At 41.3% G+C, this 24,322-nt stretch overlaps 7 protein-coding genes across 11 annotated transcripts; 4 read left to right on the top strand and 3 right to left on the bottom strand.

Moving 5' to 3' along the window:
• Positions 1-248: 248 nt before the first annotated feature.
• Positions 249-1,501, bottom strand: LOC110852461 (pupal cuticle protein Edg-78E). The gene is made up of 5 exons (XM_022100540.2): positions 1,341-1,501; positions 1,121-1,242; positions 902-1,011; positions 785-815; positions 249-696 (listed from the first exon to the last, which is right to left on the bottom strand). The coding sequence occupies exons 1-5, from the start codon at positions 1,347-1,349 to the stop codon at positions 417-419; spliced, it is 552 nt and encodes a 183-aa protein (XP_021956232.1). The 5' UTR covers positions 1,350-1,501; the 3' UTR covers positions 249-416.
• Positions 1,502-2,393: 892 nt separating this feature from the next.
• On the top strand, positions 2,394-5,296 carry LOC118436317. Its single transcript, XM_035854123.1, has 4 exons — positions 2,394-2,660; positions 2,734-3,276; positions 3,367-3,912; positions 4,003-5,296. The coding sequence occupies exons 1-4, from the start codon at positions 2,562-2,564 to the stop codon at positions 4,414-4,416; spliced, it is 1,602 nt and encodes a 533-aa protein (XP_035710016.1). The 5' UTR covers positions 2,394-2,561; the 3' UTR covers positions 4,417-5,296.
• A 119-nt stretch (positions 5,297-5,415) lies between these two features.
• LOC110852271 (SEC14-like protein 4) lies at positions 5,416-7,190 on the bottom strand. The gene is made up of 7 exons (XM_022100290.2): positions 6,803-7,190; positions 6,667-6,727; positions 6,552-6,595; positions 6,361-6,475; positions 6,067-6,273; positions 5,913-5,993; positions 5,416-5,824 (listed from the first exon to the last, which is right to left on the bottom strand). The coding sequence occupies exons 1-7, from the start codon at positions 6,845-6,847 to the stop codon at positions 5,571-5,573; spliced, it is 807 nt and encodes a 268-aa protein (XP_021955982.1). The 5' UTR covers positions 6,848-7,190; the 3' UTR covers positions 5,416-5,570.
• Positions 7,191-7,385: 195 nt separating this feature from the next.
• On the bottom strand, positions 7,386-10,856 carry LOC110852290 (diacylglycerol O-acyltransferase 1). Its single transcript, XM_022100316.2, has 8 exons — positions 10,251-10,856; positions 9,764-9,987; positions 9,468-9,697; positions 9,195-9,374; positions 8,864-9,094; positions 8,687-8,791; positions 8,408-8,602; positions 7,386-8,338 (listed from the first exon to the last, which is right to left on the bottom strand). The coding sequence occupies exons 1-8, from the start codon at positions 10,415-10,417 to the stop codon at positions 8,126-8,128; spliced, it is 1,545 nt and encodes a 514-aa protein (XP_021956008.1). The 5' UTR covers positions 10,418-10,856; the 3' UTR covers positions 7,386-8,125.
• A 662-nt stretch (positions 10,857-11,518) lies between these two features.
• LOC110852005 lies at positions 11,519-20,382 on the top strand. Of its 5 annotated transcripts, none has more exons than XM_022099959.2 (8): positions 11,519-11,869; positions 15,133-15,288; positions 15,376-15,907; positions 15,978-16,221; positions 16,304-16,421; positions 16,494-16,743; positions 16,834-17,142; positions 17,203-20,382. In XM_022099959.2, the coding sequence occupies exons 1-8, from the start codon at positions 11,847-11,849 to the stop codon at positions 18,409-18,411; spliced, it is 2,841 nt and encodes a 946-aa protein (XP_021955651.1). In that variant the 5' UTR covers positions 11,519-11,846; the 3' UTR covers positions 18,412-20,382. The 5 variants fall into 5 exon arrangements, 2 of the variants coding, with proteins under 2 accessions (XP_021955651.1, XP_021955650.1); XR_004835352.1 differs by lacking the exon at positions 11,519-11,869 and having other exon boundaries at positions 14,964-15,288; positions 17,203-18,610; positions 19,423-20,382; XR_004835351.1 differs by lacking the exon at positions 11,519-11,869 and having other exon boundaries at positions 14,964-15,288; positions 17,203-18,974; positions 19,423-20,382.
• Positions 20,383-20,637: 255 nt separating this feature from the next.
• Positions 20,638-21,733, top strand: LOC110852186. The gene is made up of 2 exons (XM_022100178.2): positions 20,638-20,807; positions 20,875-21,733. Exons 1-2 carry the CDS (start codon positions 20,738-20,740, stop codon positions 21,612-21,614), a joined length of 810 nt encoding a protein of 269 aa, XP_021955870.1. The 5' UTR covers positions 20,638-20,737; the 3' UTR covers positions 21,615-21,733.
• Positions 21,734-22,370: 637 nt separating this feature from the next.
• On the top strand, positions 22,371-24,239 carry LOC110852044 (glucan 1,3-beta-glucosidase). Its single transcript, XM_022100007.2, has 8 exons — positions 22,371-22,563; positions 22,635-22,715; positions 22,801-22,924; positions 22,994-23,084; positions 23,165-23,457; positions 23,522-23,774; positions 23,915-23,928; positions 24,025-24,239. The coding sequence occupies exons 1-8, from the start codon at positions 22,419-22,421 to the stop codon at positions 24,131-24,133; spliced, it is 1,110 nt and encodes a 369-aa protein (XP_021955699.1). The 5' UTR covers positions 22,371-22,418; the 3' UTR covers positions 24,134-24,239.
• Positions 24,240-24,322: the final 83 nt, after the last annotated feature.

Here is a 24,322-nt window from a genome sequence, read left to right as displayed (position 1 = left end):
AAATAACTCGTCGTCTTTCAGTAGTGGATGCAGTAATGATAATCAGTTGTGGAAACCTATATATACATACGTATTGCTAGAATAGTGACCAATGTTTGATGAATTGCGTATTCACTTTGATTTGTACATGAATATGTAATGAAAATTACGACTCAAATATGATGAAAAATAGTCAACCCACTTTGAGGCATGTGACAATTAATTTTCATTACAAAAATAAATATGAGCAAATAAACGAAACGTAAATGTTTAGTGGTTAATTTGCAACAGGTGTGATGAGGTTTATTCAAGTATTTAAACTCGTTTGAGTCAAGAATAGAAGTATTTTAGATGTCGAAATCAACGGTCCAGCCGCTGATAATCACAGACAATAGCAGCGAAAACTACAGACAGAATGAGGTCAGGAAGGTCAGCTCTTAGTGTCCAATCTTGACGATGGTCTTGGCGGGGGAGGAGTCGATGAGGTAGTCGCTGGTCTGGACGAAGGTCTTGGTGGGTGCGGGCTCCTGGCCGAGGACGGGGAGGACTGGAGCAGGGAAGCTTTCACGGATGAGGATTGGGCGTGGCTCGTGGCGGAAGAAGGTCGGGGGGACGGCAGCAAAAACACGTGTTTCTGGCACCTCAACCAACTTCGGGAGTGTTGGGAGCATGGCACGGATCTCCTCGGGCATTGGGGGTGGCACTGGGAGATGATCTCTGAAAAATCAATTGATAAATTAGTTTTGATTTTTTAAAGCTTTGAAATTTTTTGGAAATTATGAGATTTTGATTATCGTCTTCTTACCCAGTTGGGCGGAATCCGAATTCATCGGCCACTGCATTAGTAAATAAAGTAATAATTTAATACCAAATCCTTCCGTTCTAAAAAATATCAAACTCAAATTAAAAGATAGAAACCAACCGTAGGTCAAAGAGATACGTTTTCCTTCCGGGCTGGTGTAACCGAAAGAACCAGTCTTGCTTGCGCCATTGCCGGATTCCACGAAAAGTGTTCCGTCCGCCCCCTCGGAACTGTCGAATTTAATGATACATCAGTAAAACCATTATAAGTGACGACTAGTGACGAGGCAGGTTGAGAAGTCTCAATCTACCTCCAACCAAAATGCAAATGTTCACTCACTGGAGGTTGTAGACTCCGGATGGGTGCATGTCGTGTCGCAGGGTCTTGATGGCCACGAAAGGCTCTCGGACGAGGAAGGAGTTGGCCGCGCAGGTGGCGAGGATGGCACTGAAGACGACAAACTGAAACACAATTTAAAATATAAATATCAAATTCAAACTCTAATGTTCTATTCGAGGTTTAAAATTTGGAAAATTTTCTCGTTTTTTTGGAAACTTACGAATTTCATTTTGATGTTGAGATTTGTTTGTGGGTGGATTGATAGTTGGTGGTGTTGAGGTGCAAATGATGCGAATGATGACTCCTTGCTGGAGTTTGGTCCTTTTATACGCAACCCCGTCCCTTCAAGGGATACGGCAACCCTTTCACTGCACAAAGGACATGTAACCTTCAACCTCCGCTCTTCTCTCAAGGCAGTAAAGTCAACGAAAACAAATTTGACAGGGCAACTGATTATGATGATGCCAATCACTCGTGTTTCTTGATCCCTTACAAGGTCGGCCTTTGCCCTCACAAACCCTTCGCATCTCAATGTCATTAACAGAGACTGGACGCTTGAGTCGACTGCATCATTTCTTTCGCCCTGCTGAGAAACAGACCCAATGTCCGTGAAAACGTGATCCCTGCGTATGCAACATGCAGTGGGCACATGATCAAAATTTATGACCTCAAAATAATATGTTCACTACACGCACTTATGCACATATTTTAAGGGTCGTAAATACACAATAAGAACAAGGACCACGGTAATGTATTCATGAAGCATAAACATATATGTATACTCGTACATGTAGTCACACGTGCATTTTGTACACATGCATTTCTTTTTCATCTAGTTGACATGTAAGTATGTAAGCAAAAAGCAAATAGTTTGTCAATATGGATTTTTATGTATCTTCCTTCTCCAGTCAGCGCTTGGGACGTTGGATTGAATTTTGCAGGATTGAAATCAAGATTCTATGTAAATTGCATTTCCATATTTGCTCATCCACTGGCTGCCACACTTTGCATGAAGCTAGACGGGATGTTGCCGGGAGTGATTTTGTCAAGGACAGAGGAAGGAGACTAATTCGGAATTAGGTTCAAGGTCGTCCAATCCCCGGTGACGGTCTATAGCACATTTCCAATAACTCATGCATGCGTTGTTGACAGTTCCGCCTCCAATCTTTTCTGATTCTACATACGCCGAATCAAGATGAAACTGCAATGTTCTTAAAAAATACGTGGTTTAAATTCCACACAATTTGATGCTGTTCTCTGGTAGGAAATCAGCATTATCGAGAATGATTTCATGTTAAGTTCATATTAACCTTCGTCGTAAGTAAGCGATTGCATAAGTTTATCGATTTCATCCAATCTGGACTTTCTCCCGGAACGCAAACTTTCTCATCTCATCTCCAGGCTGAAAACAGGTTGTTGTTGTTTCGCCACAAAGTTCATCATGAATTCGCTAATTTCCAAACTGAGGTCACTGTCGAGGAGGCGGAAATTGTCCCCAGAAGAGAAATCATTGTTGGCCAGGATTATGAGCAATCCTTTGGTACAAAAAAATACATACAAATTATAGTATTGTTTGTGTGTCATTACCATATCCAGTAAATCTTCCATTGCAGTTGGTCAGCCACATTCTTCGATTTTTGGACAATGCAACGCTGAAGACGGCTCGACTGGTGTGCAAGACCTGGGCGAAGGAGGGCGCCATTCAGATGAGTGGGGTCCGAATTCGTCTCCAACCTCCGTACGACATGCGGCTCTCGCAGGAGTTTTCCACATTTTTGGCCGAGTATCGCATCCCCCACACGCTCTTCCTCTCCTTCACGTCCGCAGCCTGGGCCTTCAACCAACGTTATGAGGATCCCTTAGGTCTTCACCTTCAGTTGAACCATTACTACGCACCAAGAACGGTAGGCGAGAACGAGAAACAGCTGGTCCACAACTACTTGAGATCGACATTCGCATGGGTGGCAGAGTTGCGGCTGGAAATCCATCTCAACAATCAGCAAGACGCCACGTTTCTGATGAAGCTACTCTCTAGGTTGACCTGCATGAAAAAGCTGTCGCTCGACTTTGTCAACTTTGGGGCGGACGGGTTGAAGGCAGTGACGTGTGAGAACCTGTTGCCCCCTTCGGTGCAAAGCATGGGACTCCGATGTCATGTGAGTACATAGTTGTACACGATTTGTATTTATGGGCGTAAATTATCACCAGACAGGTCTGAGAGTGAGTGTTTGTGATTTCTTTGTTAGCATGGGTCATCATCGTACTACTCAAAACTGACGTTTTCTGGATGCATGCAGTTCATGAAGGCGTGTTGTCGCTCGAACTTGGCCTGTCTTGACCTGATCGGGTGGCAGCAAGACCACTCGATCGAGGAGAAGGGCAAAATCCATTGGTTGGAGGCTCTCACCGTCCTCTGCAGAAATGACAAGCTTGCATTCCAAAGGTTGACCGGGTTGCGACAAACGATCCACTTCAAAACTGAAGTGCTCCACCTGCTCAGCCTCCAGCGACGTCTCACTCACCTCTACGCATTCTGCCATCAGTGGCCCTTCCACGGGGGAGTGAGCAGAATGAAGAACGTGGCCCCACTCATCACCAGGAACTCTGCCACCCTCCACGTTCTCGACTTGTACTGGTTCGTGGACAAAGCAATTGGCGAGTTCCATTCGAGCGTCACTTTGCCATTCCTTCCCCTCCTCAGCAGATTGATCTTCACGTGCGGGGCTCAGCTCAAGTGGGACGGGTGGACCATGGAAATGTTCGATGTGCTCGACATAAGGAACACACTTTTGGTAGTCATCGAATATGTATAATATGAAACTGATAAATCAGTATGGCCGTTACTGAAAACCGTTATTTGTTTGTATTTGTCATGTGCACAGGGTGGGCCGGAAAGAGTTGCCCTGCTTCTTCCCTCTCTGACGACCATTTGCATGTTTTTGTTCCGAGAAGATGGTTTGACAATTTGGAAATACTTGTTCCCGCAAACAAACCGGAAGGGGTTTCCACTCACCTTTCGTCAGATTCACTTTCTCGGCGTGTCTCTCGTTGCAGAATGCGACTCGTCTGAAATTCGGTGGTTTTATACCCTGTTCCCTTCACTCAAATTGTTTCGGCATGTCAAGAGAGAAGGCAACAACGCTTTTGCTGGATGTGAACATCGTTTAGAGCACGGGCACAGCTACAGCACGTCAAAATTGGGCTGTGCTTTGAGTCGGAAGGACCACTTGGACTATGCTTGGCGAATGGGGTATCAACTCCGGTGGACAAAGAATGACCCCTGCTTGTGGTACTAAAAAGTAGTTTCGATCTGGAGAAAACTTGATAATACGGCAAATTTTACCAATTTTACTCTGTCAGATCAGAATCACTAAAGAATGAACAAATTTACATGTACATGCATATTTACATGTTTCTACATATACGTACAATCTCATGTGAACGAATGAATGTGATATCATACAAGAATTATTATTAATATGGCAAGAATTATTATTTTTACATGTTTAGGATAATACAAACTCCCTGGAACGACGGTACAATGCACAACGTACAAAAATTATATCGTTATCTGACAATATAATTTAGGGTTATTTCTTACCGAGATTTCTCCTGGATTTCTGTCGAAACACAAATTTCTTATGTGTACTTTTGGTAAGACTTTTTACTCGAGGTTAAACAATCAAGGTGGGACAGAACTCGTGTCCACATTTAGATGAGATTTAGTTGAGATTGTACAGGTTTAATTACGTATGAAATGAAATCGAGTGCTTTTAAACCCTGAAAAGTGATGAATGTTGATATATACTTAAGAATCTTAAGTTAAGATGTACTATGAATGTGTTATGCAGGTGATGAATCATGATGGAACTTTTCTGTTGAAGTGTCCAGTGTAAAACGCTTTAATCAGATCTGAAGATATTTATAGTGTATTTTCGAACCAATGTCACTAATTCTCCATATCAGAGATGGGATTTACATGTCTCTATGTAAAATGCTAGTCAGTTACAAGTGCATCTCGTGCAGCAATTACAGTAGTCAGATAATGTGTGCTAAAAACCAATATGAAAATATGTAAGTATGCAAATAAGCTTGTGAATTATTTTATTTAGTACTATTCATCTACTTTTCAGTTCTGTAATAAATGTTATTGTGTCGGCGTTTTCCTTGTTGCAATATGTATAATCTCATGTTTCTGGTCTCACGACATTTTCCTCACAACAGTTTCCCTAAACAATCATGCACTAAAACAGTACAATTAAAAAAATTAAATGCTAAAAATTAAAGGCTAAAAATTAAAATGAACAGAATAAATAATTTATTATTATCGAGCACTAACATACATAAATTGCGACACTTTTAATTGCATTATCTACTTCGTTGTGGGTACAAATTAACGGCAAATTATTATATGTGTTCCCAACCCATGACGAGTTGGTACTAAATTATATTATATAGCACCACTCGTTTTCTCCATGCAGAATTTTTCCCACGGTGGTATCAGATCTTCATTAATATTTAATGGCTCTGGGTTCTGGCCTCCATATTTCTTTGGAATGGCTCGTTGTGGCAGATTGGTCCGCATCGCGATCTCCCATTCGAGTTTGGCGTCATTCCCAGCTCCGAAAATGTTTACCTTGGATAACGTATGCTGCGTGAAACAATGAGAAAGGAATTTCCAGCCCCACATGAACGCTAAGGGAGCTACAGTGATAAGTAGAGACCAAGAGGATTACATACTTATTATTACGCAATGGATATCATTTACATTTGAAGTACAATTTTTTCTCACTGTTGAATAAGAAGGCTTTGTGCAATAATTCAGGAAAATTCCTTTCGTACTCACTGAGCAAGCCCATCAAGGTGGTAAACCCTGTCCAATTATCAATGAGGATCACGGAACTTTCTGAATAATTCCCAATTCCGTATAATTGTGTGGAACGAACCTTTCCAGCACCTGGCTTCATAAAATACTTTGGAGAAGGTCAGCCCCTCAATGTCCACGAGGACAACAAATTGCTGGTGTTTCGTGAGGAGGAGGAGCTGGTGCAATTTGTCCATCATTTTTCCACAGTACTTTAGAATGTCGTCTGTCATGCCACGTTCCATTAAATCCCGGACAGATGGCCACAAACCGTAGGGTACCCATAGCACTGTTACATATTTAACAGATTATTAGAGCGTATTGTGCCTAGCCATAATTATAGGTGGTTAGGAGAAACTAAAGATTCACTAAAGACCTGGTCGCCCTTCATCGTCAAATCCAGTCAGATAAATGTCAAATTGGTAAATATCCAGGGGCACCGTCCACGTAAAATACTGGTTACACAAGGCATTTTTTCGCCATATAATGAACTATTGCACAGTAAGAAAGGTGAAATACAGTAGTGATTCATCTGGTTAGAGAGCTTGCTATTGTTAATTTACGAACCTTTCGCAACATGTCCTCTGCTTTTACCATATCAAGATCCCTTGCTATATTCAGGAAACAATGGAAAAAACCTCAATCATGATTCCCTGCAGAAAATTGCATGGTTTTGCCTCACCTCGGAGAAAACGCATCAGGACTCCATCCCCAAAATGTAGATCTTGAACTATGGGACGAAACTGTATGAACCATGCACTCGTGTTACAAACAATTTCAATTTTTGCACTGACTATTAAAAAGTGAACTAAACTAACCGTCTCGAGAGCTCGAAGTTCCGCATCACTCTTTGGAACAGCCATGACTAATTGAACGGCTAGGAGACGTGGGGGACATGTACTCTGACTTTCGTCTCTATTTTAGAAGTGAACTGTAATTCAGTCAGTGAACGTACTACATATTTATGTAAACACAGGAGAAGTTCACACTCAAAGTTCTCTACATTTTTAATATTTATGGCCAATTCTAAATGGCTAAATTATGTTATAAACAGGTATCATTACTGACCAGCGCGTGTGAACATATTTAGTACATTCACACGAATCTGCTGATCAGGCTGCTGATGACCAACCAGATGAATGGCATGATTAACCTCCATTATCACCATGAATTGCATACCCTGAAGCAAAATTTACGCACCTACAAGAAAACTCCTCGTTTATAGCCGGCGAGTAAGATGCAAGGACTGAGGATGAGACGAGATGGTCCTGATTGTTATTTATGTAAATAATATCTAAATGGGAGAGTCTGTTGCATTTTTAGTGCTTCTGAACCTCGACCTTACGATGGCGAAATTTGATGCAATTCATCCTGCGAAAGATCATTGGATTGAACATTTCATTTATGCTGATGTCAAAGCCTTTTTATACTTTTTATTAATTTCCTTGTTACTTCATCACATACCAAAAAAGAGTCAACATTGGCACCATTGACAAACGCATAATATGTATTGCACGATACACAATATACTCTTGGATAGCACTTGCAATATGTAAATTTATAGACAGCTACATATGTACATGTGGATTTTAAGTAAACGTGTTTTCGTATAAACTTATTGCTATGTAGGGAACCTATTTATTGCATTTTTATAGACAATTTGGTAAGTTATGTATGCAAACAAAATGACTCTGATTGTCACAGTCTTTGTTTTACAGATAGTTAAGTACTTGAACATCAATTTCAGGAAGGAATGCATACAAGGGTAATAAAAACTAGATAATTCGTACGTTGCATATTTGAATCATTCATTCAGTACAGTTTTTGCATTGTGAAAGGAACATGGGACACAAAGTAAATAATTTACTCGGTAGTTTTATGTATTGCTATTTGTAGTTGTAGATTGTCATTGTTTGCTTGCATATAAGTTTTACGCCAAATCATCCTCAACACTAGGATAATTAATTATTGCTGAATTCAGTGGTAGGTATCGAATATTATACGTATATTATGCATTATGGTTAAAATGGCAAAAATAGTAATATCCATCTGGAGTACGACCAAGTTGAACTAGAATTCCAAGGGACTATGTACACATGCGAACACAGGGAACGAAATGAATGTTACAGTTTGAAATTGGTCTATATTTTTGTGAAAGACTGCAGGAAGTCTTGTCCAAAGTGTGTGATGATGTAGTCGTGGTAGTACATCATTATGCAAAGTGGTTGTCCCAGGATTAAGGACGCCCACACCACAACATTTCCCCACCGCTTCCGTTCCCCGTTTTGACCTACCACAAATTTGCACAAGGCGGACAACGGGAGTTGAGCCATCATTCCGCCAAATGCCCAAATCTAGAAAAACAACAAACACAATATTATATATGCTTACCTCAAAAGTAACTATTACTCAAGAATTGATACCTTGTAGGTTCGTAGCGGGACAGACACGAGGTATTCGTGGAAAAAGGCTGAAATGAAGAACGTGGTCGAGACGGCAAAGAATTTGGAATTTGTCTGTTTAATGATTGGAATGTATAAATGTCGAACGGCCCAGCGATGCACGGGTGAATTCCACGTCCTCCAAAATGTGTCAATGTCTGGAGCATTCCACCAATCCTGCAGATATAATCCAGATAACAAATAAATAAGTAAATTGTCTATACCATACACACACCCACGCTAAAAAATCGAATCACTAACCTGGTAAAAGTCTCTGTCCGCAAATCTCAGCAATTCTCCAAGAATGTTTAGGTAACAATGGAAAAAGAGGTAAAACCAGATCAACCATATCAAATGGTTCGGAATCTAAGCATACAAAGCGAAATTAACAATGGGAAAAATTAACCCAATTAAATTTCCACCACGACCACCACTCACGGCAAGTTTGAGAAGGCGTTCCTGCGTCTTGATGACGTCCATATTGGAAAATGGCATGAGCGAATTTTTGACCGACGGAATAATCCATTGCTGGAATAGAGCTAGAACCAACTGCATCCCAAAGAACAGCTCCAACATTCGTCGCAACAGAAATCTTTTGCGGACTCGGTCTGTCCGTGGAAAATTGAGTTCGTAGCAGAGCGTTGGGACCATCACAAAATAGTACAAATCCTGCAACATATTATGGATACAAGTAAAAACTGCCAACAATCCAACTAAATAATGTAAAATCTTCCTCTGTCATATAATTTTATGACTGACGAAGGAATACCTTGATACTCAAATTTTCGGGGTACAGCGTCTCATTTGGATCGGCCTCCAACTGTTCGAATGGGTCACCTTTGCCAAATATTGTATTTTGATGCGCTCCCACCATGGATGGACTGGTTGATTGGCTTCCAGAGTTGCGTCGACGTCTCAAAGAATGATATGACCGACACCAGCCATTGACCTGCACGGTATATCAACGCATCAATAATTAGCTACCACTACCACTTAAATTTCCTCGCCAATGTGGAGAGATCTCCCAAGTAGTCCCAAGTACCTGACAGTACGACCACAACTTGAGGAAGAGAATGGAATAGGCGAAGCAGACGAAGGTGGCTCCAAAGAGGGAAAAGACCTCCGTGTTCCACGTGTTGAAGATGGCGATGGGCGTCAGAAGGAGGAGGAGCAGGTTCGTGACTTGAGCGGTCAGACCGTGTCTGGGAGACAGGTAGTGTCCAGCGAGGCCCTTTTCAATCAGGAGCGCCATCAGGATGTGCACATTTGCGTCTATTTGTAAAATAACACTTGTAGCCTCGTGTAAGTAATAAAGGTTGCAATTTAAGTTGAGCTTACAGAGGAGGAGGATGAGCGACATGGGAATGTAGTAGGTGGGTTGGTCCCCAATGAGGAAGTACACCCACTGGAATGGATCGATGCGGACCCCATATTTTATAATGTTCTCCAAAAAGAGACGCGATCCTCCGAGGAAAAGGAGGAGAAAGCCCCAGTTCACAAAGCCTTCAAAGTTTTTGAATCCGGAAGACCACGAAAATAGAGAATCTGCGGCTCGGTGAATTCTACATAAATGTACACATCAATTTTACGTATTAAATTGATTGACATCATTTTCATCAGATTTTTCATGCTCACAAAGTCAGATTGGCTTTGATACAACATTTGTTCTTTATCTAATCTGCGTACACACAAACAGTGGTCGTGCGTGTATTTGTGACAGTTTTTACACAAACATAGTTACTCCAGCAATCACAAGGTTTACGCTGTTCACTCTACAACCAACCACCAAATCTCCCTCAAAATGTACCGATTTAAAAGTACTCACGGTTTGTCCGGCCGCTTTCTCCTTTTGACTTCCCCACGGTGCTTGACATCGTCCAGCGTTGTGGTGGACTTGGCCCTTCGTAGTCTCGTCCCAGTATTGTCAAAGGAGGTCGAGGCCGTGGAAGACGTCTCGGAAATGTCGTCCCTACTGCTATTTCCGGCCGGCATTGTGTTATCACAACGAGAAGGAGTTTGCGCTATGCTTTCTCCACTCTCGGTTTTATTGCATTGCAACTTTCACTCGACTAACTCTCCACGGAGGACTTTAACGACTAAAATGACTCACGATTGGGAAACATTTTGTGGTTTGACATGCAAATAAGTGACAAATTCTACCAGTGAGGATAAAGTTCGGAGTCCAACTGATTTGGAATTGTAGGCATGTGCTCAATGTTTGGTTCGTAGTCGTGGTTTGGTGATGGACTGCTGTTTGGCTATTAAGCACATTATTCAATCCTCCTCCTCATTGAGAGCAGTGGATAATAACCTGAATAACGCAATGAATGTCGTGATGATATGATATCATGCCTGTACCAAGATGATGATTATTATTAACCATCTGCAGATAGGATGAAGTAGTGATAATGATAAGCATGCCGTCCACCCTCGCACTGAACTATACGACTGACTACATACACATCATTTACAACACGAAAGATTGTTTTTGTCAACTAAATTTCAATGGGAAGAATGAGGGAATTGAATTGATTCCACGGCCGATTATTCAATGGTTGATTATATAAATCTGATCTGATCGGCGGCCTTCAATCATGACACCAATAAGCATCCGCATGCAATAAGTGAATGTGGCATCTGCAGAAATTGGTGAATAATGAACTCGCTGTAACTTATAAATACATATGCACACCCAGTAATTCAGATGCGTATGCTCATAATTCATGATTCATCGTCATTTCATTTCTTTTCTTTGTATTGCATTCTTACTCGGGTCATTTTTAGTGTACGATTGTCCCAGAAGAAAGTCACCATTGAATCAGTCCTTACACATACATACATTCATATATTTGTACGTGTGTATGTACACTTGAACTGCAAGATGAGGCAGAATGAGACAACCTTTGCGTCACCTCGGTCGCCGTCCGAATGACACCCACTGGACTGGACTGGACTGGAGTCTTGGTGGACCTCGCATCCACGGACGAGGCGACGAGACCAAACTTCACGAGGGAAGCAAGAGGCGAGAGAGTTTCGAATGTTTTTTCGAGAATACGAGTTTGTAAAGTGGCGGGGCCCCCGACGCCGACCACGACTCGACACCTCAACCCTATCCATTTTGTACTCCTTTCTGCCACCATGGTTCTTCTGCTGCTATGGAGGAAACCACCACCGACCGAGATATACATATGCATATCCCCATATATCCCAATTCCAATGACTACCACCAAACTAAAGGAAACCAGCCAACCAGTCGGGAGAGTAAATACTAACAAAAAGTGTCATTTGATAATACAGGAATTAAAGGGCTCGAAGTAGTGTTTAATTGATCCTCAGGGCCCCTAGTGGTCAGTTAACTTGTGTGGAATGAGACCCGATCTTCTTCTGGAATATGTGAGTGCACAACTTTCTCCAGAGGACGATGAGGCCACTGCCTGAAATTCGGTAAAACTTACTTTGACATTTCGCACACATTTTTACTCCTAAAACAGTAGCATGGTAAATAAATGTCAGGATAAATTAGCGAATCGAGTATGAAAAAGGATGCCCTTGCAATCTCACTTTTAATTGGGAGTAATAGAAAAAGTTGTGAATAGACATTTTAGACAAATGGAGTTTATTTAAGTCGTGGATCGAATTCCTTATAGCTAAACTTCAACATGTAAACAAAATAATGGCAAAGATTTTGCAAAGAACATTCGAAAGTTGTGGTGTGATGGTCGTCAAAAGTCGAAAAAACTTGACTAACCCAATTTTGCTAAATATATAAAAAAGAACAACTGCAATTTGTGTGAGCTACATTTGAGCAAGAGTTTTGTTGTGATTGTTCCTTCATTGGTCTAATTGTCTCAAAATGTCCCCCAATTCGGTCAATTCTTTTTTTGCTGGCATATCTTTAGTTTTATTTTTATGTGAGCTAAATAGCGAGAAGGGCATCTCAAATTTCGATTTGAAAGATTTGTCCTGTAAAATCTTGATACTGATAATGCAAAGAAACATTGCAGCGGCGTCACAGAAATATTTTTGCATATTATTAAAATATCTGCATTTGTTTGATACATATGTAATTTTCTCGTTGCTTCTGTTGGACCGACCAACCAAATTGAATACAATTGTTTAGTTGTTTAGATTCATATTCGATTTGTTTTGGCTTATGACTCTTGGAAATTGCATATCGTCGTCGCAGTTCGTCCTACCACTTCGTATCCTGTAGTTTCGTTCTATTTATTTATATGATATTTCATCATGTATGTATGTATTTGCAATCCACTCCAAGTAACAACGGGGATTGTTCACTTACAATAGTGTATACGTAGTATAATAATATCTAATTCCATGGTGTGCACTTGCCCCAATACACTCATTAATATTCGTAATATTTACGACATTAACTTTAGACATGGTTTTCTCCAATATTTAACAAGTTTACTTTACGGGTGTGCGCATATTTACAGCGCTTTTGCGCCATGGTTGTAGCATAGTTTGCGAATGTTCCTCACTAAAAGTGAGAAAAGGAGTGCAAGCACGGGCAAAATTATTACCGAGAGCCGGGTTACCACTTACTTATCATACTGCAAATATGTGTGCACAACATACAAATGTGTATATGCAGTTGTAGCTAACTATTAGCATGAAGAGAGCAACAATTGTGACTCTGCAATCTAATACCTGCTGAACAAAGGGAGGTGCATCCAGTTTTATGTAAAAGCAGAAAGAACAAAACGATGTATGATGCATCCCATATATACAAATCTCAAGTCTTCTTGTAGAGCACAATTCTGCTCTGACTTTTCGTATGGAAAAGAAGCCAATGTCATGGATCCGCCGAGTTTCAAGCCTTCACTGGTCGAGTTTAATATAGTTTGGTTGGCTCATTTCGTGTAAGCATTTTCCATTGCTCACCCATCGCCATCCAAGCCGTTTGAAACGAATGCATGCATCATAACTCCAAAGTTTTAACAAATGTTTTTTTGGTAAAAAGAATTGCGTGGTGTATTCTCCTCTTTCAACCAGTCTCAACTCAACCAAACAGAAAAATCAGCTTCAATGCTGCTACCACCATCGTCGTGCATCCTTCCTTTCTTTCTTTACGCACCGTGTCATACGTAACGCAATTGGTTTAGCTGTGTGCAGTTCTTATTCACGCACTTATTGTACAATAAAAAGCAGCTACTCCACCACAGTTTAGTAGTCCATTGCCCTCCTTCAAATCTCAGGGACGCCACAACGCCAATGGGTACGCAACGCCATGGTGTAATGCATATGTGTGCATGCAAAAAAATAATAATTTCCTTCCCCCGGACACTATTTTATTACTAAAGGTGGACGAACTGAGCAGGTATCGATCAGTTTCCGCCAAGTCTGTTTTGGAGGAATTATATCTCCATCCATCTATCCATCCGGGCATCACACCGTCAAGTTAACCGTTACTACCCGGTTTTTCTCTCTGTTGTTGTTGGCTGGACCATGCATCCGTCGTGTCCGAGAGATTTGGTCCCAAATAAAGACCAAAGGAAACAAGGGCAGCAAATGTATGACTGTTATGCCTTCAAGGCTGTCTTACTGCGAGGCTTATGAGCTACGAAGAATAGTGTGTGGAGGGCTTCTATTGATTTTATTACCCTTCTCGCTCGCACTCTCCCTCCTTATTCACCTTCATCCTCCTGCGACACCCTCCATTTATCATGTCACTTTCAACGCCAACGAAATGACCCTTGCGTGAAATCCTTATGCGAATGAATGACGCTGCGGCCTTTAAGTTGCGTACGTTTTCTTAATTTTTCCATGACCTGAGATACATATTTGTTTCGCTAAAAGTGGTGAATCCGTGGCTCATGGTGGGGCGCAACTGGTGGTGTGCAGCCATGGAGTTGGAGATCAGTGTGTGACCCCTTGTTCGCATTCACTGTGCTACCAGGTTTGAAAGAGCAGCGTTTAAACGCTCGTTGGCATATTTACGACAAGTCTCACATGGCAGTTGAAGCTCTTTCTGTGTGTGCAAGTAAAATATGCATGCAAGCAGTTAAAGAAGCACATAAGCAAAAAAAGTTGGATACAAACAAGAATGTTTTACGTATGAAGCGAGTGACTGACTGACTGTATACCGTCAACCGTGATATTGCATTACAAGTTAGAGAGGTTGTGCGAGAGAGAGCTTAGCTCGGTAACAAAACAACCAATTCCATTACAGGGGATGGACGACGAGTGGCTTGGTATTGGTGGCACTATTACTAACGAGTAATAATTGTTATAAGTATTACTATATTCACAGCAAGATAACGAAGCAAATGTTAAATTATGTATAACAGTTAACCATACCACAACTGATAGGACATCTTGTCCGATTTCCTCTCGTTAGGAAACGCCAACCAACTGAGATTCTGCTGGACTAATATTCGTTATTTGACTACACGATTAAAGGAATAGGTAGCTATCTACAGTGTGATTTAGAATGTGATCCAGTCTGCGGAGATAAATGTGGAATAGGAGAAGAATAATCAGTGTAGGACCTGGTAATTGAGAAAGTGCTCTTGTTTCGTTAGTGTGCGAGTGAGTAGAATCGCACAATATGCAGTGGCGACAGTTTATTAGTCTGCTGACTGGACTTTTCGAGCAGACTGATTAGAGGAGGAAGGAGTATATGTTCTTGTGGACATGAAGATGACTAATTTGGTCTCTTTATTTCTAAATCTTCTCAATCACAATAGACCGTCAAACAACAATAATACCACCACGACAAGTAAGGCAAGCTTGAGCAACGGGGACCTGGAATTGGGGGGACTCTCACACTCTGGGAAACTTCTCTCGGTCAGCAACAATAATGCGGCAACATCCGGACCCGAAAGACCCCTCATCGTGACCAGGTAGGTTATTTACCTAGTTATTTAATTTTAATATATTTATTTAGCCATGATGAGGTGCTAAATTTTTTCTATTGTCTATTGTGGTAGATCCAAGACGGTGAAAGTACTGCGGTCTGGCCGGAGCAGAGCGTTGCATTCCTCGTCACCCTGGAAGAAGGACAAGGAGTCGAACCACCACCAACATCATGTCAACGGCTACGCAAAAAATCTCAAGAATCGAGCCCTCAACGGGATCAGCTCGTCGAAACACAGGAACAATAATCATCATCATGGAGCGTCGCGTGATACGACGGCGTCGTCGTCGTCATCACGGACACGGTCTCCAAACAAGAATTCTTCCACATCATCTCCAGGAAAAATCCGCTCCTCTGCGTATGCCAAGCATTACAAGAGTTATCGAAGAAACTCCTCCACTACTCGTCGGAATTTAATGCTGAGTCGCTCCCCATCCACGCCCCCACCACCGTCGTCGTCTTCCTCCCCGTCGTCGCCTCAAAGAAACCAAAGATCTCTCAAGTTCAAGTCCACAACCCCAAATTCTGGGAGGTTACGACTACGTCCGGGTGACCTTCATGGGACCACTCGGACGACGCAACAAGGGAGAAGGCCAGTGCAAAAGGTGAGGTGTTGACACCGTAATAAATTTGTTTGCCGTGATATTGTAAATATTCTAATATGTAATTTTGTAGGTGAATATCGAGAAAAGGAAGCCAAAGAATCGTCCAACGTCCCCACTAACGAATGGGGCGAGGTCACCCATCCAGTCCTCTTCCCACTCTTCCGTTATTCATCCCAACAGGTTGGCGAAATCGAGGTCCACGTCGGCGTCATCCTCCACTTGCTCCACACCTCTCTCATCCCCAAAATTTAGCAAGGACAAGGACAAGGACAAGGTGCAGAGAAGGTCCGCTTTGTGGGTGCTGAATTGTGAGGGTATGTAAAATTCACATTATTTGATTGGTGTCTAGTAATCAAAATTGCCGTGTGTTAACTGCATGTTTTTGTCTACATATAGCCGAAGAGTTCCTGTTTGGGGAGACTGCGGCAGATAAGCACGAGCTCGAGCTGCCACCTTCCTCTTCTGTGACTTCCTCCAGCCCACATGAGGGCGATTCGCCACCCCCGAAGAAGCGGTGAGTACACCAAATGCACAAACTTCTTTAGTTACTTAATAATTAATGACTTTTCCTGTGTCGAATATGTAGGCGCCGATGGAGAGAAACTGAGCTGAGTCATTTGCTGGAGACGAGTCCTTTCTTGGAGTCCAAACTGAGAAGTTCTTCCTCTTCAAACTCCACGTCCCCTGCAGATCAAGATTGTGGGAGTAGCAGCAGTGGACGTGAGTCACCTTACAAAAATGGACAACGTCTCGTCAATAATCATTCTTCACCATCGCCGAACAAGAAACGGGTCAATATTAAGCTCAAATTTGATCAAGAGCGACGACCGCAAAAGGTAATTATGCTAAATATTTCAACAACTAACGATTCACCGTTTTTCTCCATACCGGAGACTTAATAGATATATGTAACACTGATATTTCAGTACAAAAACGGAAACTCCTCATCCGCTGAACCATCACCACAAAAAGGGAGGAAAAATGGAAAAGTTGTCAAAAGTATGAAAACCTTTCGTCGACGATTTGAAGACATTTCAGAAGAAAAGTCGGCAGTGACGTCGGCGACAACAACAACACAAAATGTTGAAGAGTCTGAAGGTCTTCGCGACTTTGGTGCAAGTTCTTTCATCAATTTTAACTGTGAGCTTTTATCTCCACGCTCGAATAACTCGGTGGATAAGGCGTTACAACTTCGAGAAACGCTGGAGCAAGTCAAGTGGACGTATTCCTTTGAGGTAAATTTATTTATCCATGATAACGTGTGTTGAATTTGTGATAACGTTGATTTCTTGCAGACTCCATGTGTGGATGAGAGTTGGTATTCCACGTTCAACCGAAGAGCTGACTTTATCCTGTCCTACAAGTCTTTCCTCGTCCCACCAACCTTCTCCGGCCCACCCATCCTCCTCCCCTATCAGCTCGACAAGTCCCAACTCCTCCGCCGATCTCGAAAAAAGAAACTTGCAAAAAATTCGAGAAAGTCGCCCCGTTGTCACGCCTCCACGCTGGCAATCCTGTCCTCCACGGACACCCCACTCGTCGGTGCTGCCACTACTTGTTCTTCTTCAGAGTCTCCGCTGTCCTCACCGTCCAAACCTTCATCGTCGGAGCTCCACCATAATCATCATCCCCACAACCACAGACCATCACTCCCACCAATCTCCGCCCTCCACTCGGCTCCTTGTGATGCATCTCTGGAAGCTCTGTTAATCTCGACACATTCAACCGCACCCCAGCCCGTCCCACCACTCCTTTCGCCCTTCACCAAGTTCGTGTCTGAGAATTCAGTGCGGATTACCCGAAAACGAAACTCTTCCGCTCAGGACCCATATCTCCTCTACCAACGGACGCAACAACAGCAAAGTAGCAGTAGAGCTGGTGCTGTGTCCGCTGCTGCTCGGAGTCAAAGTCAGCAGGAAGACGTTCTCACGGCGCAGCAGTACTTGTGGGACTCGATTCAATTCCTCTCCGACCCTTATGTCGTGTCCATCTTGGCCGGTGACGATCCCATGGCACACCTCACGACGAGCACCACCAGCACCGCCGCCCAACCATATGCAAATGCAAACAACAACAACAGGTGTTCAAATAAGGTGTCATCAATTTCCACCAGGACGCGTCACGCTTCCTCAAAGTCGGTTGGTCGTGGTGGGCAACCAAATGTTCCACCACCAAAGGGAAGTCCTGCCAAGGGGAGTGGTGGCTCCACTAGTACAAATAATAACGGCATAAATGGGAAGAATGGGCTCGTGACGACTGTGCCGCATCCACTCCGGTCACCACCTCCACAAAATACGAGATCTTCTTCAAATAAGCCACCAATGTCACCCACGCTTTATCATTACAACCACAACAACACTAAATCTCCTGTCGTGGCCATGACGGATATCTTTAAAAAGCAGCACAACAAGAAATCCCGTGGGAGCCTGGTGATTGTAGGCGAGGATAAAGAAGAAGAACTACTCTTTGTGGGCGACGGCCTCCCAGCCCTCCCGTCCTGGTAACAGCACGTGCATGTCGGTACGAAATCCGGTGATGGTGTCGTTAGTGGGGCAGCTATGCCGCAGTGGTCTCAATTCTAGCCAAATCCATCGGGAAAAAACTTTGAAAGAAACTTTATGGTGTTCAGCAATTTGTTTCAGTAGATTTTAAATCATGCATTATATTTTAATGGTAAAGCTCTTTGTACATAAGTTACTTACGGTAAGGAATGTCGACTTTTAGTTGGGTTTCAAAAATTATTGTATTCAATACATGTTCACCTCCAGTCCAATCCTAACTAATTATTTACATGTATTAGGTAGGATGTTTTTTTTACATCGGTTGATTTTTTTTTAATTTTGACTCCCGTTGGCGTTGTTATCATTTTAAAGAAACAGTAATAATTTTGAGCAGATCTATCAACACATTATTCTAACATTGAGACGACATAATTTAATACCAAAGTATAATTATTTCCTCATCAACGTTAGGAGCCCCATTTTGGGCTAAAAATGAAAGAGTCGAGTCGATACACTTTAATCAGCGTTATTGCCAATGAATAATAAGGGACATCGATCAATTGACTGTATTAGCAAATTGACTGCTCAAAACATTTCTCTACATTTTGCAGGGATGGACAAAATACTTTGTCAAAATACAGTATTTTGAGCTCTGTTCTTCCCAGGGGTTAGATTTCCGGGGCTGTTACACCCACAAAAAGAGGAAAATCTACGTGAAGAAAACAACTGTCAAGTAAAAATACAGGTTTTTCTAAGAAATTAGCCTTTATCGCTGTCAAAACACATTTAATTTCGCGATTTTCAAAAAATAAAGTATTTTGACAGCGAAAAAAGTAAATTTCTGCATAAAACCTGTATTACTGTTGCCTTCTCCGGGTAGATAATCATCCTTTTGTGGGTGTAACAGCCCCGAAAAGCCAAATTTTGAGAAGAACAGAGCTTAATGTATTTTGACAAAGTATTTTGCTTATCCTTGCATTTTTGTTTACTCAACTAACATTAATTACGGCGTAGTTTTATTTATTGACGGATTTGGAAATAGGATGTGACTTCTTAATTAAAATTGTATTGTATTAGTTTTTTGATTGGCTGAATTAAATATGCTTTCCACTCTCCGTATTCAATGACAGGATTACATGCATCAATATTTTATCAGACGCAGATTTGTATTGCAACTTTTATTTATGCATTGCTTATATTTTGTAACTTATTATAAAAACTAGTTATAATTTTTTAAGGGAAATATTATGAATATTATTCAAGGGAACCGTGATGTTGGAACTGTGCTTTAATGCCAACTCTCTCGTATGTATTTTATTAAGGGTAGTGCAGTAAAGTATTTAAGAACCAAAATTAAGGGTATTGGAATCTATCGGGTGTAGGAAAAATAATATAAATTAGACTGGATATTATCAAAATAGGTAGTAAATTTGCTAACGAAATCTGTTTAATCATTCAGAAAGTACGAATTAGAATCAAAATTGTTACGTAATTCATAAATGACTAAAATCCAATAACTGGACTATCCTCGCTTTAACTAAAGTAAAAGGATCACTGGATGTATAATTAATGATACGTTTTTGTGGTCTGTTCTTTTCGTGTGGATATAAATAAAAAGAAAGGGTAACGTTTATAGCTATGTTCTTAAATGTTCGCAATATCCACGTTAAATCAGCCAGTCGTTATCGAATCCATTATTTTGACGCCCATTTTGTACCGTATCCCCGATTCTTACATGTCCTAAGGGAAGTTCCATCAGTGAACTAAGTAACAAAACCAATAGTTAAATTATATATTATGATAGCTCCAACTGTTTTTATATTGCATAAAATGTGGATATATGTATTGCGGTGGTATGGTATTCCCTTAACACTAAAGTTTTGTACACACTGCCATTTGTACCATGTATATACATACGTTTATATAGAAAATAAAAAAGTATTGGGTATCATCTCAAATAATCAATCACAGCAATGAACAAAATTTATTTTGTATTCTTTATTCGTCAACACATCTGCATAATTGTGAAAAATACTCATGGAATTGCGAAATTTGTATCTATTCTGTAGAACTCTACGAAGCAAAGAATTTGTTCCTTTATTGCACACAATAATCAGCTCGTAAGAATTTAAAATATGGCACATTGTCTTTTGCAGTAAAAGGTGGAAGGATTCAACATCCATACAGATAAGACTATGCATGCATACATAATACACATTGAGAATGTTGAGACGGAGTATATATAAAGAGTGAGTTAAAGAAAACACCCAGGATTGTCCAGGATCTCACACAGCTAAATACAAAACTTCAAGGTCACGTTGCTAATATTATGTCGAAAAGTTGGAAAATATTCTCATTACTCGTTGGAAGTGTTGCTATTTGGATTATCGTTTCTTTCGGTTTGTACTTACAAGTAAGAGAATTTAACTCTTATCTGCTCGTCTGATTCACTTTCTCACTATACAGGGTGGTCTTGGCCGGAAATCAGTTCCCCGATAACAGCCATCACCCCCGCTACTATTAGGAAATTGATAAGAAGCAATAAAATTGGCGAAAATGGGGAATATCTCCCATTTTACGGGTACACAGCAATCTCCATGGTGGAACATCCTCCCAGTTTCGGTCAACAGATTGAACACTTCATTCGATCCTCCAGCTTGCGTCAGTTCTTCGTCCCACTCCCACACGACACGTATCACATGACGATATTCAACGTCTACACGATTCAAGATCAAACAATTCCTCCGGTGGAGCGGTGGGTGAAGGAGGAAGGCGGCGTGATCCACAACAATTCCTGGCTTCCGGAGAACGTTCTTTACAAACAACATGTCCAAGCGACCAAGCTCCTCTCCGCCGTCCCTCCATCGTTTGGCGTCGAGAAAGTCGAGCTGAGGACTCCTGTCGACTACTCAGTTTTATCTGTACTCGTGACTGCTCTTCGGAGTGATTTTAAGGACGAGATAATGCAGCTGAGAGAGGAAATGAAGACAATTTATGAGCATAATGACACTGGATTGACCAGATTTCACATTACGTTAGCATATTCGTATAAGCCATTCCAAATTTCAGAGCAGGTTTCTCAGGACTTGAAGATATTGAATGACATGGTTCAAAAACTTGTGGAATTCCGACTGGTAAATCACGGAGTTTATTTCTATGATAGGATAACCAATTTTATTCTTTGGACGGATCGAAAGAAAAATTAATCCTCAAATGTTATTAAGTCATCTCTCGAATAAAACTTGAATAAAATGTCAAGTTTGTACAAATTAAAGCCATTCAGGTGGCGGAGACGTGCAAATGATTGACAGTTTCATAACGTTAATATTGGTTGCATTGGATCGGCTATTGTTAAAATTACATAGCATGCAGTCTCTGCACCCGAATGTTTAATATTCGGCGTGTCTATTTATTATTATCGAATTAATTGGGTGATTCAGGTGATTGATTGAGCCAAATTCCGAGATATCATTTACCTGTCATGTGAGAGAATAATATCTGGGAGTGTGTGTAGCACTTACGTCCTTTGCACGCCCATGTCGGCGTGTCCCAAGTTTTAATCTAAATCGTAAATAATTATACGTGCATATCATATATAGAAATGAGGATGAACACAATTAAAGGGGAACGAGATATGGATAGGAATTTATATTTGGAAACTCAATAAACTCACTGGATAAAACAAATCTTTATTTAATTCTGTCATAACTGTTGTTAAATTTCGGCATCAAGAAAATAATTATGTATTACATATTATTGTACATGGAATTGATATGATATTGTGGGCTGGAGGAATTAAAGTGCATGTACGTACAAAAGTGCGAATTATGTCATCCATCAAAATCACATAACAATAACAATGCCGAAACTTTCACGTTATCATATCTGAATTGTACATCAAACAATTAACACAAATCGGCATCAACAAATGTCAACCCTGGCATAAAATCGGGCCGCAACCGAGTCACCCTCTCCAGTGCATCTCTGTGCCTTTGAAAAACTGCAGCAGCATGGGAAAACTATTGTTGGCCGTCGTCCTTGTGACGTTGGGGACTGGAGCGATTGCCTGGCCGTATGGAGAGGTTAAGGTTAGAGGCGTTAATGTCGGCTCTTGGCTCCTTTTGGAAAAGTGGATTACTCCAAACGTCTTTGACGGTTCGTACATAATTTAGGAGACGAGAAATAGAATTTTTGGCTTTAAATTAAATTACATGTATCCAATTAAGGTTTGCCTGATTGGGTCAATGACGAGTATCAATTGTGCGAGTATCTGGGTTATGATGCCGCCCTGCAAAGGCTCCGTTCCCGTAAATACTTGAATAATTTTACAAATATGGAATGTAAATCCTAAACGGCGGAATTGTAATTGCAATATATATTTTTCGTCATCAGATTGGGAGACTTGGGTCGTCGAGGCTGATTTTGCAAGCTGGGCGGCGGCTGGCCTTAACCACGTACGTCTTCCGATTGGATATTGGGCCCTTGATATAAAGGCTGGCGAGCCTTGGGTTTCAGGGTGAGAATCTTCACAAGTTTTTATCGACTAACCAATTTAATTTTAACTGTGGAATTACAATACTTTTAGCTCGTGGGATTATGTTATCAAGGCTGCTGAATGGTGCAAAAAGTACAATTTGCAATTGATGGTTGATTTACACGGTGCACCAGGGAGCCAGGTTAGATATCCCATTTTTCCTTCATTAGCCATACTCGCAATTGAAGTTGTTAATTATATGTGCGCCCTATGAATTCGAAGAACGGAAACGATCATTCGGGCCATGCAGGAACTATCGGATTTTACTACAGCGACGAGAATCTGCAACGTGCTACCAATGTGCTTGGACGAATTGCACAATGGGCCAACGCCACAGAGTGGAGGCAAACGGTGTCCATTATCCAACTCCTCAACGAACCCGTGCTCTGGGACGACTACAACTACAGGCTTCAGCGACTCAAGGATTTCTACAGGATGGCGTATGACGAGGTGCGAAGGTACAACGACGTCGCCGTCGTCGCCGTTCACGATGCCTTCATTGATTTGAACAACTGGTAAGGCAACAATTTATTGGCCAACCATCTGCGAACGGAGAACATGATAAGGTTAATTTTGCAGGTACTATTTGCGCGACGATCCTCACTATTTCTGGGTCATGTTGGACACTCATCTTTACCAAGTTTTTGGCGATGGATGGGGTGACATGACTTGTGGACAGCATGCCAACCATCCCTGCTCGTATCATCAGAGATTGGCCGAGGCAAATCAAAAGTTGTGGACGGTTGTTGGCGAGTGGTCAGCAGCGACGCCTGGTCAATTGAATTGCCAAAATCAAGCCTTTTTCACCAGACAACAGCTCGCTGCTTACGAGGTTCGAGTTTAATAAAATCCAACAGTCGGTGTTCTAGGAGAAAACTTTGCATGAGTAAAATGCGAGGTTTTGGTAGAGCACCGACAGAGTACAAATTTGTCACGTTTTTTCTTAATAAGTTGACTTTGTAAATCCAACAGGTTGCAAGTGGATGGTGAGTAGATTCGACATCATTTGGTGGATGAGCTAACAATTGTTTTCCTTGCTCCTTATCTCCCGATTCATGACTAAATTGGTTCTAAATTTCTAGGTTTTTCTGGTCACATAATCACGCCCAAGGATGGCGAGAATGGAGTTTTAAGCACTCAATGGAATCGGGCTGGATAAATCCTTCGGGACCAAATTTGCCCCAATGCTAAATATGCATGCAAGAAATTGCATACTTTTTGCAAAAAAATAAATTATTCGTACAATACATTCGGTGCATTCGTAATAAAGTCACACTTTTATTCTTAATACCATTAATTCATGTCTAAAGTGGACAACAATTTAATGAACTAATTGACGAGTTAACTGTTCACTTTCATTGAATTCAACTAAATTTTCAC

Source organism: Folsomia candida, unplaced genomic scaffold, assembly GCF_002217175.1.
Source record: "Folsomia candida strain VU population unplaced genomic scaffold, ASM221717v1 Fcan01_Sc007, whole genome shotgun sequence".
Classification (NCBI taxonomy): Eukaryota; Metazoa; Arthropoda; class Collembola; order Entomobryomorpha; family Isotomidae; genus Folsomia; species Folsomia candida.
Note: the sequence above shows the minus strand (reverse complement) of the source record. Positions and strands in the feature narration are given on the sequence as shown.